The following is a 15,614-nucleotide window of genomic DNA, read 5'->3' as shown; positions in this document are numbered from 1 at the left end:
GCCCCCCCCAGGCTGTGTCCCTGTGCCCCCCCCGTAGGCTGTGTCCCTGTGCGCCCCCTTGTGCACCCCAGTGCAGGCTGTGTCCCTGGGCACCCCCCCGTGCCCCCCCCACAGGCTGTGCCCCCCCCGTGCCCCCCCCCCCAGGCTGTGTCCCTGTCCCCCCCCCGTGCCCCCCCCAGGCTGTGTCCCTGTGCCCCCCCCGTGCCCCCCCCAGGCTGTGTCCCTGTGCCCCCCCCGTACCCCCCCCCCAGGCTGTGCCCCCCCGTGCCCCCCCCCCAGGCTGTGTCCCTGTCCCCCCCCTGTGCCCCCCCCAGGCTGTGTCCCTGTCCCCCCCCCGTGCCCCCCCCAGGCTGTGTCCCTGTGCCCCCCCCGTAGGCTGTGTCCCTGTGCCCCCCCTTGTGCACCCCAGTGCAGGCTGTGTCCCTGGGCACCCCCCCGTGCCCCCCCCACAGGCTGTGCCCCCCCCGTGCCCCCCCCCCCCAGGCTGTGTCCCTGTCCCCCCCCCGTGCCCCCCCCAGGCTGTGTCCCTGTGCCCCCCCCGTGCCCCCCCCGCAGGCTGTGTCCCTGTGCCCCCCCTTTGTGCACCCCAGTGGAGGCTGTGTCCCCGTGCCCCCCCCCAGGCTGTGTCCCTGTCCCCCCCCCGGCTGTGTCCCCGTGCCCCCCCCCGCAGGCTCCCTGGGTTTCCCCATCCAAGGCGTATCCCGGGTACTCTCCGTGCACGCCCCCCGGGCACCCCCGGGCACCCCCTCCCCGCAGGGCACCGCCCCCTGCCCGCTCCCCGCCCCGCCCCTGCCCGCCGCCCGCCGCTGTCCGCTGCCGCAGCTCCGGCCCCGGCCCCGCGTGGCAGCGCCCTCTGCCGGCAGAGCGCACGCTGCGCCCCCGGGGGAGGCCGTGGGGTGCGCGTCTCCTCCCCCCCCCCCCCGCGCGCAGCAGTTGGTAGGCGCCGCCGCTGTGCCTGACGGGAGTCGTAGTCGCGGGGCGGGCGGACTCGCTCTCCCGGCGTGCCCCGCGCGCCGCCGCCGCCGTGGGTGGGGGTGCGGGCCGCTCGCCGCCGCACTGCTCTGCGTCCCCCGGCCCGCCCGCCCTGCCCGCGGCCGCCATGGGCTCCCTGCTCAGCCGGCGCATCGCGGGCGTGGAGGACATCGACATCCAGGCCAACTCGGCCTACCGCTACCCGCCCAAGTCCGGTGAGGGCCGCGGGGCCGCTCCCCTCAGCGCTGGGGACGGGGGAGGGGGACGGGCCTTCGCCGGGCCCGGTGCCCCCCAGGCCGCCCCGAGGGGGACAGGCGTAGCGGGGGGCGGCCGGGCCGTGGGGTCCCCAGGGGAAGGGGCTGCGGGAGTGCCCGTCACCGGCCGGGGCCGAGCGGGGCCCGGGGCTGGCTCTGGCTCTGGCTCTGGCTCTGCTCGGGGCCCTGCCCGCCCGGCTTCGGGGCCTCCCTGGTGGAGGGAGCCGATGGGTGTATCTTCTTGGGCTGAACCTGTGCCATAAGGCCGTCTCCGTGCCCTGTTTGGCTGAAGTGTGAGGATGCCGGAGGGCCGTGTGCCCTGAATCTAACGCTTAAGTAGTCTGCCTGTCCCTCTGTCAGTGTCCGCGGCCACCCGGCTCAGTCACTGCCCTTTGGTCCTGGTGGGTCACGGTGGGTGAGCAAGGCTTCGCTTTTCCACTCTGGAAACGTGACTGCAGCAAGTCCTCGGTCTGCGGCAAGTGGGGCATCTCCTGCTGGTGAAGAGGAAGCGACGGTGGAGTTCGGTGGGGACGTGGAAGGAAAATCAGATCTGGTGGAATATAGGATGGAAAAATTCCCACATAACAACCTTCTTTAGCTCCTTAAAACGGCAGTGGTTCTCACCTAGGAGCTGTTGGACTGACATGGCTGATATGTGTATTTGTTTTCCAAATGGAGATGTTCTGAAAACTTAGAGAGTTGTCAGCAGTGCCACTTTTGTGAAGTTGGGATGAGCCCGTGACTCACCTTGTCTTAGACTGGCTTTTGAGACTGGCCTGGTTTAACTTGCTTAAAGAGTTTTATTTATTTTTTTCACAAAACAAGTCATCAGGGAAATTCCGGTGCTCTTTTCTCCTACAGTATCCATTTGCTTACAAATTTTTCTAAGTTTCTGTTCTGCTAGGGCTTTTCCAGGCAGGCTAAAGGATTTGCAGAGCAGCAGTTTGGGTTCCCTCGCTCTCAGGTACAGGTGCAGCATAGCCTTTTCGTTCAGAGAATTGAGTTCTGCATGTGTCTGATGGTGACATCTTCTGTGTCTGTATCTGGCTGTGACATCTTCAGGGCTGTGTGATGCAGGGAGCTAGATCTCCCTGTTTTGTTTGGAGGGGGTGCAAGATCTTCTCAAATAGAGTCCTGCCATCATTACACCTTGTCTTGTTGCAGGTTGGCCTCCAGTAAGAATGGTAGTATGGAGGAGATGGAAGGGGTAAACCTGCCCAGAAAAGTTCTTCAGCTGTTTTGGCTCTCTTAGAAAATGTAATCTGCTTTTTTAGGGGGTGGGAACTAGTTTCTTGGGCCGCTAGGAAAGACAAATATCACTGCTAGGTTACAGCAGGACTCTGCGCGTCCCTTGGGTGCCTGGGGGGCTTTCCCAGTGTGGGAGACTGGGTGGACATGAGCTGCCGGCTAAGCTGTAGCTATGGTACCGTGGGCCCTGCGGGCAATTTTCTTACAGCCCAGAGGTTGCACTTGATTTCTGTTGACACTTAGACAGGATTTTAGATATGGACTGGATTAATTATAACCACCATATGCAATGAACATTAAACTGCTTCTTTCAAATCATCATCCTGTTGTTTCCGTACTGTTGTAATTACCCGGACTAGAATTTAACGGCGTGTCAGGTTTTAGCCATGTGCTTGCCAAGGCAACCCGTCACACACGTGAGGTTGGGTTTGTATGTTCACGTGCACCCTGGAGAGGGTCTTTTGGCCTAGATGCTGCCAAAGAGCGTTCCACGCGTGGTGCCTCCCTTGTGAAACTGAACAGCTAATGCTTTCAAGCAGCTGATTAAAGAAAAGTATTAGTATTTCCTTTAAAGGCTTTGGATACAATTAGATGCTTGTTAATTAATTTTCTGTTGCACTCGCTTGTGCTATTTCTGAAAGCATACTGGCTTTAGGCTAGACGTTTCTCTTTGCCTTCTTCATGTTTATCTAACAGGGATCCTCTTGACTTTGGGAAGACAGAAGAGCTGTTCAAGCTCAAGATCATTCTAGGCAGAAGAAGAGGTCATGAGCACTTCCAAGGTGGAGATTCAAGGAAGGTTACTAAACACCAGAACAGTAAGGGCTGTTAGGATAGCAACCCCCCTCCCTTCTTCAGGTGGAGCGTGTTCAGAAGGACACTGTCACTTCTGGTCCTACAATCCTGAGTGTGTTTGTCTTGGGGCTGGAAAGATTGGCTACGACTGGTACAAAACCTGACAGTGAAGGCTACTGGAAGTGAGTGTGTATGGTTTTATTTGATTTCAGGAAGCAAGCTGGAAGTAGTACAAAAAGTTCTTAGGCTAAATGGTTGCTAATTATTTCTAACTTGACGCTGTTGCTGTGAGACCTGTACTGCTGCTGACTGCCTGACTGGAAGAAGCCAGTTTTCCATCGGCTGTGTTAGATGTTTGAGTGTGTGCACTGGAGCGTTAGCCTGACATGCAGGCAGTCTCCTGGCTGCTCAAGAGATTACCCCTGAAAGGCTGGAAGATGTGGTGAGAGAGTGTTTCCTGAGGTTACCCACCCGCTGGAGTCTTGTGCAGCGTCGAGGGCTGTCCATCACCTTTTACGTTCTTTCCCCCCGAGTCTCTGGTTTAAGCAGGTCTTGACTTACTGCGAGCATCTGGGCAAGCCACTGTGGCTCTGGTCAGCTGCCGTTCATGGTCAGCATCGGTTTGAAGGATGTGGGTTTGCGTTCTGGAGCAAATACACCACCTCACAAGAAGGATATGTTGTGCGAGGAAATAAATACAAAATACAGGCATTCTGACTGTAATTTAAGCAGTATGTCAGCCTGCCTGTGAAAAGGAACTTTACCAGGTCGTACCAAGTGGTGGCACCTTGTTGAGTCACAGCTGGTTGCAAAAGCAGTGGTGAATATTCAGTTCTCATTTATTGACTTTTGATGTGGTTATTGCTGGGACAGTCACGTGCTCGGTGGAGGATTGAGCAGGTTGTTGTGGAATCCACCTTGGTCCTTATGAGCCGGAGTCCCTAATGAGGCATCCACAGATCGTTTAACACCTTTGTGGTAACTGGTATGCAGTTTTGTAGTTAAAAATCCTCTGAAAATGCCCTGCTTATTCCTCCAAGGCTCTGGGTGTGGATCATCTGCATTTCCTCTCCTGCATCTGGGGGGCTGAGGCTGCTGAAATGCTGTAAGGTGACACCCGATTTCCTTCTCTAACCCCTCTTCGCTGGTACCTTTTAACCTTTCTTCCTTGCTTTATGGAGACTCTACTGGCATTGCAGATGCCTGACCAGCTGGAAGGGGGTTGGAGAAGGGCCCAGTTTGTACAGAAGAATTAGTGCCCCCATGGAACAGGCTAAAAATGGGTAATTACAAGGAACAGTCATGATCTTTGCTGTGCTTCTGTGCTTGAAGCAGTAAAACGATCGTGTTCTTGCATGCAGTCTCATGATGCCCCTATTGCTTTAGCAACCAGTGAGCAATGCACCAGTGTTTTCCGCAGCTCTGTTGTCAGCTCGTCTCTTGTTCCAGTGAGCTCATCTGCAGTGTGGGGCAGGACAGGGAGCACGTGCCCTTGAGATGGCTTTTATCCTCTGGAGTAGGCTCTTGAAAGAGAATTCCCTGGACGTTTTTGTGAGGAAAATAAGGAGGCAGATTACTCCTCTCTGAAGCTGAGCTGCTTTGTTGTTTGGGAATGATGCTTTAATCAAAGAAAGAGCAATTTTAAATAGGAGAAGAGTACCCAGAGTTGTACCCAGTCCATCATCTTGTTCTCAGCTCATAAGCCATGTGTACTGTGACAGTGTCAAGGCAGAAATACGTTCCTGTATTTCACACATAGCTTTTGTTCCTCACCCGCTCCGCAAAGCACAGCGGAGCGGTTGTCTCCGTTACTCCTGCTGTAGTTCTGTAGGGGTTTCTGTAGGTGACGGCCACCACCACCTGCTGTTGACTGGACCGTTCCCTTCCTGCCTTCTCCCCAGCTACTCAGGAGCACCAGGCTGGAGTGCTGATGGGTCAAAAGCAGTTGCTTTTGCTACTTGTTTGTTGCTGGATTATACATAACCTGGCTCAGAGCCACATTCCCCTTTGCTGCATGATCGCTTTTGGTGGCCCAACAGGGATGGGCAATGAGGAAGGCGAGATGGCCTCATCCAGCCATAGTGCTGGTTCAGGCTCAGGCTGTGTCTAGGACTGTGCTGTCAGTCCGTCCCCCAGCGTGCCATGGTGGTGAGTGTCTGGCTGAGTAGTTAAAAAAGACTATTTCTGTCACTTCCCTGTTAATTCTAATAATGCTGAGAAGCCTAAATGGACATCTAATTGCTTTCTGTTAATGAACATTATATGATACAGTCCTTGTTTTGATGGGGCTACAGCTGTGTTGTTGACTCTGTGCTCCTGGCCGTTGTAGGGTGTTGTGTCCCCTGCCAGCGTGTCACTCGTGCGTCACATCCATGTGTTGCGTTTGCATGGTCGCAGGATTAGGACGCTGGGTTAGGTTTAGGGAGAAGTAATTATGACTGGAGCCGTCTGGTGCTTAATGCTGGTGCATTTATGATAATAAAACCCCACCACCATGTTGGACTAGATGTTAAGTAGTTTGGTGTCATTTGATGCCTTGGAGAAGCCTTGGGTTCCAGTTTGGTTTTGTGTGGGACAAACTAATGAGTCAGACTTGGCCATTCTGGGTGTCCCAGTGGTGTTTTTCCAGCCACTATAAAGTTTTCCACCACAACAATTTCTCTTACAACCACTGCTTGTACTTCATCTACCTTAGCAGGGTCACCCGTTCGTGTTCTCTTTTATCTAATACTCTCCTACGTTTTTGTGCTGATTTATTCTGGGGAAGTAAAACCACAGTTTTTCTTTGCGCTGGCATTTTTCTCATATTCCATCCTGGTTTATTTGTGTATGATTCTTTCCTTGTAAGTGCGTCACTGCATTTTCTGGACGATTCTGTTTGTAGCAGTTCTGTGGAGGGTTGATTCAAAGATTTTTTGCTTTTCTTTTTTTTTTTCCTGCCAAAGAGGATGATGCTTAGCATCCCCCTTGTATCCATAGCTACAGAGCTCTGTGTAAAGCTGGCCTTGCAACACCTGCGTAAGGTAGGTCAAGGTTGTTTTATAGGCTGGGGGGACATGTGGGAACAGGGTTCAAGAGACATGGTAGTCTGGCTAAAATCCTAAAACTGTGTTTGTAATGGAGTTGGAAATAGAACCTAGAGGTGGAGCTGCAGCAGGATTTTAACGCATAGAAAAGATATACAAGCCTTTTAGAGACACTAAAAATCCTGTCAGTCTTCTGCTAGGTCCGTGGAAGTCACGGTGACCGGAAAAGAGGATACCTCATTTTTTCCTTGAAGTTTCTTAGTCCTTTTAGTCCTTGGTGTGTGTGATATTTACAGAAGTGCTTTCTTAAAGCGTTTTGTCTCCAACTTGGGCAAACTCTGAGTTGCTTGTGACAGTGGTTGAGAAGATTAATGCATATCTTTGGTCTTACCTTGAGAGCTCTGAACTTAATGTGTTGTTGTAGCAACTGGTTTCTGAAAGCTTGCAATAGAATATCTTTTTTTACCTGCTAAATACTGTGTTAAAAATCTGTGAAGACGGTTTGCTGCCATCCTTGTTTGTTAATTTTGCCGTTTAGACCTTGTGTACGCAGTGGCTTTTGTATCCGTAGCAGCACTGGCAGAGCCCAAGGGTCTTCTGCTGACCAGTATATTCCCCTCTGAGCTCCTCAAAGTGATTTTCCTCATGCTCTTCGTGACTGGCACTGACTATGTTTCTTGTTTGCTCGTGAAGGAATTGCCTCTGGGGAAAAAAGAAACTTCGTTCACGTTGCAGGAGGTGACTTGGCAGGGAGATGAAAGGAGCCTTCAGTCTGAATGTGGAATTGAAGCTGTGGTTTGCAGTTAGATAAGTGCCGCTGTGTTGCAGCGGGTGGTGTGTATTTGTGCGAAATCCTAACAATTTGTTAAGAGATCCCAAAAGTAGTTCTTAGTGGAGCAAAGACAGTGTGGCAGGTGCCTTGAATGTGCCAGTTATGCATCTCAGTGTTGTTCCAGTTGTACAGGAGAGACCTTTGCATCCCAAGGTGCTGGAGAGGCTGCCTGGTGATGCTCTTCTGGACAGCTGGTTCCCCGCAGGCACGGGGTTTCGGTGGTGGCGAGCGGTCGTCGCCTGCTGGGGCTCTGCGGCCTCTGCGTGTGGGATGCAGAACTTCTTCCATAGAAAACCTCTGCTCTGAAATTTGTGGAATACAGGTTTACTGAGGTGAGTCGAGCCCCAGGATGTCTCGTTCATGGGATACGAGGGAGCTATCTGACTGCGATCCCCGATAATCAGTTGCTGCGGTACTGAGACACCCTGCACAAGCGTTGTCTTCGCAGTTAATCAGATAAAATACTCCAAAACGCAATCCTACCTGACCCACGTAAAATGCGAAATCTACTCCTAAACCCCAGCGTTCGTCATGCTTTTCTGAATCTTAGTGTAAGCGTAAATCACCACAGTGTATCTCAGGTGGCGAGGCTGTACCAAGCTAGCTGAGCTTGGAGATTATATGCAGATTAGCTTTTTAATTTGTTGCTTCTGGGAAGAGTGGGAAAAGGTTGCCTGTCATTTGGAGCAACTACATTTGGTTATGCTGATTCTATAGGACAGATTCTAGGTAGATTCTGGACCTGTGCTGAAGTTGATTGTTGTATCTGGAAAGAAGGACGTTTCTGTAATATAAACATCTGGATGCTTGTAAACTGAGCTCAGCAATAGCTGAGCACTACCGTCTGTGCAGAGTGAGAAAAGCCCTTCTCGAAGCATAAAGGAAAAAAGCCTTAATGGAAAAAACAGAGCCGTTCATGAAAACCCTTCCATTTCAGAGTAAATCATGCTTGCACCTAGCTAGAGGGACTGCAGATCCTTCCATAATGCCTCCATAACCATTCAGATGATTAAGTACTGCTTCTGTAATGACTCATTTTAAAACAAATTTTATGCTGTCTATGCATTGCACCTAGGGAAGCAAATGTATGTTTGGCTCAGTCCTTTCATCACGCGCATGAAAAACCCCCACTCTGAAACTTCAAGGGAAATGGCTTGGGCGGAGTCTTTTCTTTTAGTTCTCTCCTGATACTTATTTCTCTGAAATAGTAACTCTGTGAAGTTCATATTTGAGTGTGTTTTCCTGAAGTCTTTTTAGGAGGAAGCTACATTTGTGGTGCTCTTGTACATCTGAATTGATTCGGTTGACTTTGCGGTTAATCCAGTGCTCCTGAATCCCAGTGACCTTGCACGTGCTTCGTCTCCTGAAATTTGCACTGTAATGCATCAACTTAAAGATGAATAAAACAAATCTGTGGTGAAGGTTTCGGAGCTAAAGTTCAGTCAGTCCCAGGGTTTATCTCTTCCAGACATCCATGTTTCTGCATTTAGAACTGTCAATGTTATTAATTAAATTCAGCGTCAATGTGTATAGTCTCTAGCACTCACAGTAAAGGTTTTGTGTGGTTCTCACCCTGGGATATGGGAGTGAAGGAGGGGAGGGAAGGCAAATTTTGCCCAACAGGAGCCCCTCTAGCTGTCCCAGGCTTTGCAGTGGGAGGAAGCCTCATCCTTCTCTGGGCAGGTCCATGGTGTTTGTGGGCCTGGACTTCACACTGGAAGGTGGAGAAAGGAGGAAGAATTTATCAGAATTGAGCAATATTGGGAAGAGATGACTCTTACTGCTCCCTGTCCCTTCTCTGGAAAACAAGTTGAAATGGAATTATCTCCACTGTAATGAATTATTCTAGGATTTTTTTTTTCCCTCCTGCTTCTACTGTCGGCAGTGGCCATCAGTAGTACAGGGAAGGAGTGAACTAGCAAGTATTTTCTATGTCTTGTGCTCTATTATACTAGTGAATTAAAAACTGCACAGACCAGTTGTTCTCTGGGAAGCACTCATTTAGTTTTTTTTTATTCCCGTGTGGTTTTTTTTTTCTAGGAAACTACTTTGCAAGTCACTTCTTTATGGGAGGCGAGAAGTTTGACACCCCTCACCCCGAGGGCTACCTTTTTGGCGAGAACATGGATCTAAACTTCCTCGGGAATAGACCTGTTCAGGCAAGTTCCTATATGCTGTCTATTTTACCCTTTTGTTTTCTGCTTCTTTTGGAAAATCTTGTGTAGGGCTTGTAGAGGTTAGCACAGACCTGAGAGACCCTCACTACTTGGGGAGTGTCGTTCCAGTCTGAGGTGCAAGAGCATTCCTCCACCCCATGTCCCAGCTTGCTGGCTGCCATAGCTGTTCAGATGCAAGCAGAGTTTTTCTAAGAAGCAGTATTCACCTTCTAGGCTTATTTTCGCTTAGAGCAGAAGGAAGAAGTAGTGAGGGAAGAAGGACAGGGACTCAGGAGCGCAGATTTTGGGACTAATTCTGATTGCCTGCTGGAGCAAGTGTAAAACATGCTGCAGAAAGAAGGCTGGGAAACAGATCCACTATCAGAGCCTGAACTTCACAGGGCTCCTGGGCACGTTGGATGGATTCCGTGCAGTGTTAAATTGGGAAACTGAGGCAAGATGACTCGATGTTTGAATTGGACTGGTGACAAGCATGTCCTGCTTTCTGAGTTGTCCTCAGGCTGTGCCATTGGTCTTCTCAGCACCACAGTTAGTTAACAGGCCTCTGCAGTGTAGGACAAGGGAGAATCTGGAAAGTCCTTGTTCAAAAGGAAAGTGCAGATGAGCAACAGAATTAGGAAGGAGGGACTGGAGATGGAAACTGTTCTGGACGTAACAGTGCTATGCAGGCATGGGGATGCTCACCACATACCCTATGCCATGTCTGCATACAGGGCCCGTGCAGGACAGTGGTTAAAAGCTGACCGCTTCTCCTTTGCTCTGTGACTAGCAGCTGTGCAGCACTCCAACAAAAGCAGAAGACGCAGTTGTTAGCTAAATATCTCATGTGCCTATGGCTGTAGAGACTAGCCTTGCAGAGTTAAATTGCCTGCATGTCTCAGCCTGGGTTTCCTTGCAGACATCCCGGCACTGAATTTCATAATTTCTTCAGAGGGGAGTGGGTGAGTGCTATTAACACAGTGGGACGTTTGCCAAATAGGTTTAAGAGAGGGAGGCTGTCATGGTATGTAGTTTGCCTATGTAAAGTTAATGCCCTTTGGCAGCTCTGATTAATCTTCAAGGAAAAAAACACTTGAACACAGAGCAGCACAACTGCTTTCTGGACGTGGACCAAGTTCTCGCTTTGGAGTAACTGAGGTCTTGACTGCTTTGTGTAGAGCAGTGCTACCAACCACAGTACCGAGCAGTCAGGGTGCAAGGGAAACAGTTGCTGCTGCCCCGTGAATTCTCTGCTGCCTGTGGCTGTGGCATGGGGTCTTCTGTGGTTCTTGTGTGTCAGTCAGGAAACAGCACGTTTTCCCTCAGGCTCTGGCTATTGCCCCACCAATACACTTCTGTATTGGGCAACACTGAAGGGTTGTGTCCTGGAGCTACCTTGAAGTTCAGCTGCAGCAGCATTTGGCTGCCTTTTCAGCAGACTCCTCATTTCTAAGGAAACATGTATAATGGTGGTCCCTAGTACTTCTGCTCCACGTCAGTCACTCTCTCTACACCACTGCAGGACACCTAGTAGATGTGTGTTTGAAGGACCCCGACTGTAATGAGGCTGTGTGGTGGCACTGTTGCTGGATACATTCAGAGTAATCTTCTGCCTGAAAGCCTGTCCCGTAGCTCTGTACCTTTGTGTCGTGCCGTCACTCTGACTTGGAGCACGGTTGTGTCTCTAGTCTGAGCACCTATCCAACTTGGCAGTTGTGTAAGTGGATGTTTCAGCTTCAGAATTCACTGAGCGGATGGGAGATCCAGCAGGCAGGTCTGCAGCTGTATAGATTGCAGTCACCACAGTAAGCAGTTTCCTTTGCATTTCTTGCTGGAGATTCTGTGACCAGTAAGGAGAATAACACTCTGAAGCATTATCATCCTTTATTTAAAGGACAATCTGTGAGAGAAAGTCTCTTGACTGTAGAATAGAATGAGGCCCCCTATCCCTGTCTTTTTTTTTTTTCCAGAACATTTGCTCTGTTGTTTCAGAATAAAAAGAGTTTCCCCCAGTAATCCAGGGCTTCGGCATGCTGATTAGCAGTCAAGTCACTGTTTGCATGCTGTAACACACATGAAAGAGCTGCATTTCTTCTGCTCAAGCTGGAGGTGGTTTCTTTAGTGGAAATAAAAGCTTGTGAGTGCAAGGCTTTCCAGACTGAGAATTCAGGGTGGAATTTCACAGAGCTTGTGAAAATGCCCTTTCTTAAAGTGCGTAGTCCCAATATGAGCTATTGCTGGTCCAGAACAGGATTTTCACCCTGAAACATGCTTGATTTATCTGCAAATAGAATCTTCTATTACTGTTCCTCGTGGCTGTTGTACTGAGTACCCTTAGAGGTAGATGTTTCCTGGTTTGGGTAAATTGTATGCCAGGTAACATGCTGCTGCCTTTTATCGTATAATAATAGGAGAATTATTTGCCTTTTTGTTCCAGTTCCCCTATGTAACTCCAGCTCCACATGAGCCAGTGAAGACACTGAGAAGTTTGGTGAATATCCGCAAAGACTCTCTCCGACTTGTGAGGTACTGTTACTGCCTGAACCTTTCATTTTATTCAACCCAGCGATCTGTCATTCAGAGCCAAATTGTATTTGATAAGGTTTTGGAGATATAGCTGAATTCCAGATCCTTGTTGCTAGATATGTCCAGAGGTTTCTGTTTTCCCTTGTGATCAGAGCTTTCAGGTGGTTTTTACACTCCTTATGCCTAGACTTGAGCAATCTGTGTTTCCAAACAGGACCAGCGATGTATCTGTCTTTACAGGACATACTAGAGTGGTAAACAAAACCAAGAAATCATTACCACAAATGGAAGATGTTAGTCAGGTCAATAAACCCTACAGACAGATTCCTTTCTGCATTCTCATGCAAGGAGAAGCCAGAAAGTAGCTGATTCTGGTGTAAGTCACAGGCCAGGAAGGCTGATTGGTCTTGAGTGAAACTTCCTCAGGTTTCTCCTGCTGCCAAGATAATGTTTGGTCCTAGTGTTACGCGTTCATTCAGATGGCTTGTGTCCCGTGCATAGGGGAAGGAGGTCTGGATAATCATGGAGATCTGTTACTTTTCACTGCTCTATACTGAGATCTAAACCAGCACTAGCTGGTTTAAACGCAATGGTTAACACTTCGACCTGTGTCTGCCCTCTTCCACACAGATGGCTGAAGTACAGGGGCCCAGCATACAGTGCTTTGTTTTGGTCTGAGCGACTGGGCAGATGTCCAGGCAGAGCATTTCCCAAAGATCCTTGAGTTGCTCTGAATTTTGTGTTACGGGTGCAGGGCTGGAGTACTGGCAGGCAGCCAGCTTCAAATCTCAGCCAAGGTGGTTTTGAGAGCGTGGCATAACGTGAGTAATTTGAGTCATAACCACACAAAACCCTCAGTTTGTTTTTTGTCTGAAAACTGAAGGTTGTTTTTTGGGTTTTTGTTTTTTGTTTTTTTTTTTTTTTTTTAAATAAGCAATACCTATGGTTTCAAAACTGATTGAACAGGAAAAGAGGGAAGGACTTCTGAAAAAGTAACCATTGGTAAACTGCTCTGAATGCTGTCCAGCTTTTTCAGCTAAAGGGTGAAATACTTCTCTAGGAAAAAGTCTTGCTTTCCTCCCAGACTTGCTGTGGAAAGGGTATTTCGTTCCCGTTTCAGACATGCACATAAACAGTATAACATCTCTCAGAAGCCAAATGGGAAGTGGCTTTCTCACTGGAAGAGGGCTTGCTGTGAATGGAGGAGTTGGTGGGGTTTAGGTCATGTAATTCTGTCATTCTGCTTTCTGTGGTTGCACGTCCTGTCCCCCCAAGCAGAGCTGCAGCTCGGGACTATTTGAAATGCAGTGTCCATGCACCTTGACGGTGTCTAGGTTTGCATCTGTCTAATTCCCAGTACTATCGGTTCTTCCTCTGCCTCATGAGCTCTCCAAGCTCTTGTGCTGCTGTGTTAGTGCTGACGATAACACCGCCAACATTATTATATTTCATTTTATACTGATGTAGACCCAAAATGAGATTTTAATTGCCAGTCCCCAAGGGCATATTCTGTCTCGTGCTTTTCTACCATTCAGGACTAGAGGCTTTTCCTTTCTCCCTCTGTGCACGTAAAGACACTTTGTGCCCTCTCCAGCTTGGCTTATTCTCAACCAGTGATTGAGGCTTGTGTATTCTTTCCAGAACTAGTTAATTTACCACTAATTTATCACCTCCTCCACCAAATTAAATGATTGAGCTGAGTGTCTAGGTGTAAGGGAGGCTCTGATGGTAAAGTCCTCACAAGCTTTTTTGTTTTCCCTTGTGTTTAATTGCAAATTCATTTTTCACCTGTGAAGAGGGTGTTGAGCCATAATTTGGAGTGTAGAGCTTTGTGGAAGAACATGAGGAAATTTCCACTCTGGGCTTCCTGCGCTGCTCTGACCAGACAGAATTCTGAGCTTTGCCAAATCCTAAATATTTACAGCAGCTTTGGAGAGAAGCAATAAACCTGTGACTATTGGTGTTGAAGTTTTGATTCTTTGACACCCTGTGTGAGTACGTGATTCCTAGTGGGATGAGACTCTGTGAACCTCAGAGGAAGGTAGCATGACTTTCGCTGTTAACCATTAACAGAAAAAGACTGGCTCGTGTCTGACTTGTGTCCCTCTTTTGGCCCTGGGTTGGAAGCTTTCTTTCGGAGCTGAAGTACCTGATGGGCTGGCACTGGCTCTTTACTCTTACCTTGAAAACACTTCCAGTTGCAGCAGGAAGATCAACTCATGAGGCAATGTGTTTCATGGAAGAGTTGCATCCTGGGTCAGCCTTTCTGCCTCAGCGTAGGCTTTGAGCTTCAGGTAGCATTGTGGAACAAAAGTGCCGAAGGAATCAGCAGCTACAGTGGTTTGGGAATGTGTCTTAAGCAGCAGCAATATCATGGGGAGTAGTGAGACCACCGAGCATTTTGGATAAAGGCCTGAGAAGAAGGATGATGGTAGAGACTGAAAGGAGACAGGTGAGTTGCTGTGAGTGAGAGAAGGGAAATCCTTTCTCTTTGCTCTCCAGCACAGCAGGGCTGACCTTGATCCTTGGAGCGGTTCATCCTGCGGTGGTGGGGCTGCTGGGACTGCTTGCTTTGCAGCCCTGAATAGCGTTAAACTGTGTACAGATCTCTGCAGAACCCCTAAACAGGAAAACCTCCATTTGATGATGATCTCCCCCCATGAAAGAGAGAGAGATGTCATCTAGATCTTACTTCATTTGTGCCTGCTCTAACACTTGTGTAATGCATATCTCATGATACTAGGTCAAGTAATACTTAACATTTATCCTGCATGTCTACTAAGTTGTTGGTCAAACTTTTTGATCTCCTCAAAGGATGAAATCGGGTTTGATTCGACCTATTTCCATAAAATTGTCATGGCTGCTGTTAATCATATTTTTATCTTTTAATTCTTTAGCAGACAAACAAAAAGTTCCAGCATTTCCATTGTTTTATCCAGGAGTGATGTCAGACCAAGTGGCCTCAGCTCCCTTGGTCTTCATCCTGCTTTGTCTTCTTCATCGTGACATTGGATCAGCTATTTGTTCTCAAAGGTGGTCAGTCTCTTCTGCTCTATACACGTGATTGTGAAGGCTATGCGATTAATTTGTGTGCATGACCGAAAGGCACACCTAGCAAAGTCACTGGTTTCTAAATTTGTGCATGCATCTGTGGCCACCTCACATCAACACTGTCTGTAGGGCTTGACTAAATGTACACTGTAAACTTCAAGTGCAGGTGGAGACAGAAGAGCTCTTGAACCACGTGAACCACTCCCGAACCACCTCCTTGTCTGCCATGTCCCTCGCAAAGATGGAAGGATGCAAAATGTGTGACTTTGTTTTGTTACTCCCCTGAAGTTACATCCCACCGTTCCTGCACCTGCAGGTGGAACATGAGATGTCTCTGCCTCTCAAAGCATGCACCAAAGCAGTCCTTGCTTGTTTCTTGGTCCAGCTACCAGCTGGCATAGCTGCTTATGCAGTCATTTCTCACCTGAACTCCTTGCTGTGTGGCAGACTATTTTCTTAACCACCGGCACCAGGCATGTTACAACAGGAAGATGTGTAGACAGCTTTGCTGTGACTGTCACCATTCAGGCATGTGCACTTTGCCCCCTGCTCGAGTGATGCTGTTCCAGGCAGACAGGGCTCTGACTCGGCTTCTTCCCAGCAGATGAATGCTCCAGAAACCTTCTTTCCAGGCACTGCAGTTGGTAGTGGCCCCTCAGTGCTTTCTCAGAGCAACAGATCTATTCTAGTCTAGGTTTAACCCCTTTTCATCTTGAAAGGATGGAAGCACTTTCTGAGTGCTGGCAGGGAGATG

General features: G+C 49.1%; 1 protein-coding gene across 2 annotated transcripts in view; it reads left to right on the top strand.

Annotated features, from left to right (window-relative positions):
- Positions 1-1,099: 1,099 nt before the first annotated feature.
- Positions 1,100-15,614, top strand: part of MGRN1 (mahogunin ring finger 1) — a 55,590-nt gene continuing 41,075 nt past the window's right edge. For both annotated transcript variants that reach the window (XM_059826194.1, XM_059826193.1), the window contains exons 1-3: positions 1,100-1,187; positions 9,168-9,286; positions 11,721-11,809. In XM_059826194.1, the coding sequence (XP_059682177.1) occupies positions 1,100-1,187; positions 9,168-9,286; positions 11,721-11,809 (296 nt within the window). The remainder of the gene's footprint in view (positions 1,188-9,167; positions 9,287-11,720; positions 11,810-15,614) is intronic.

This window comes from Gavia stellata, chromosome 18, assembly GCF_030936135.1.
Source record: "Gavia stellata isolate bGavSte3 chromosome 18, bGavSte3.hap2, whole genome shotgun sequence".
Lineage (NCBI taxonomy): Eukaryota > Metazoa > Chordata > Aves > Gaviiformes > Gaviidae > Gavia > Gavia stellata.
Note: the sequence above shows the minus strand (reverse complement) of the source record. Positions and strands in the feature narration are given on the sequence as shown.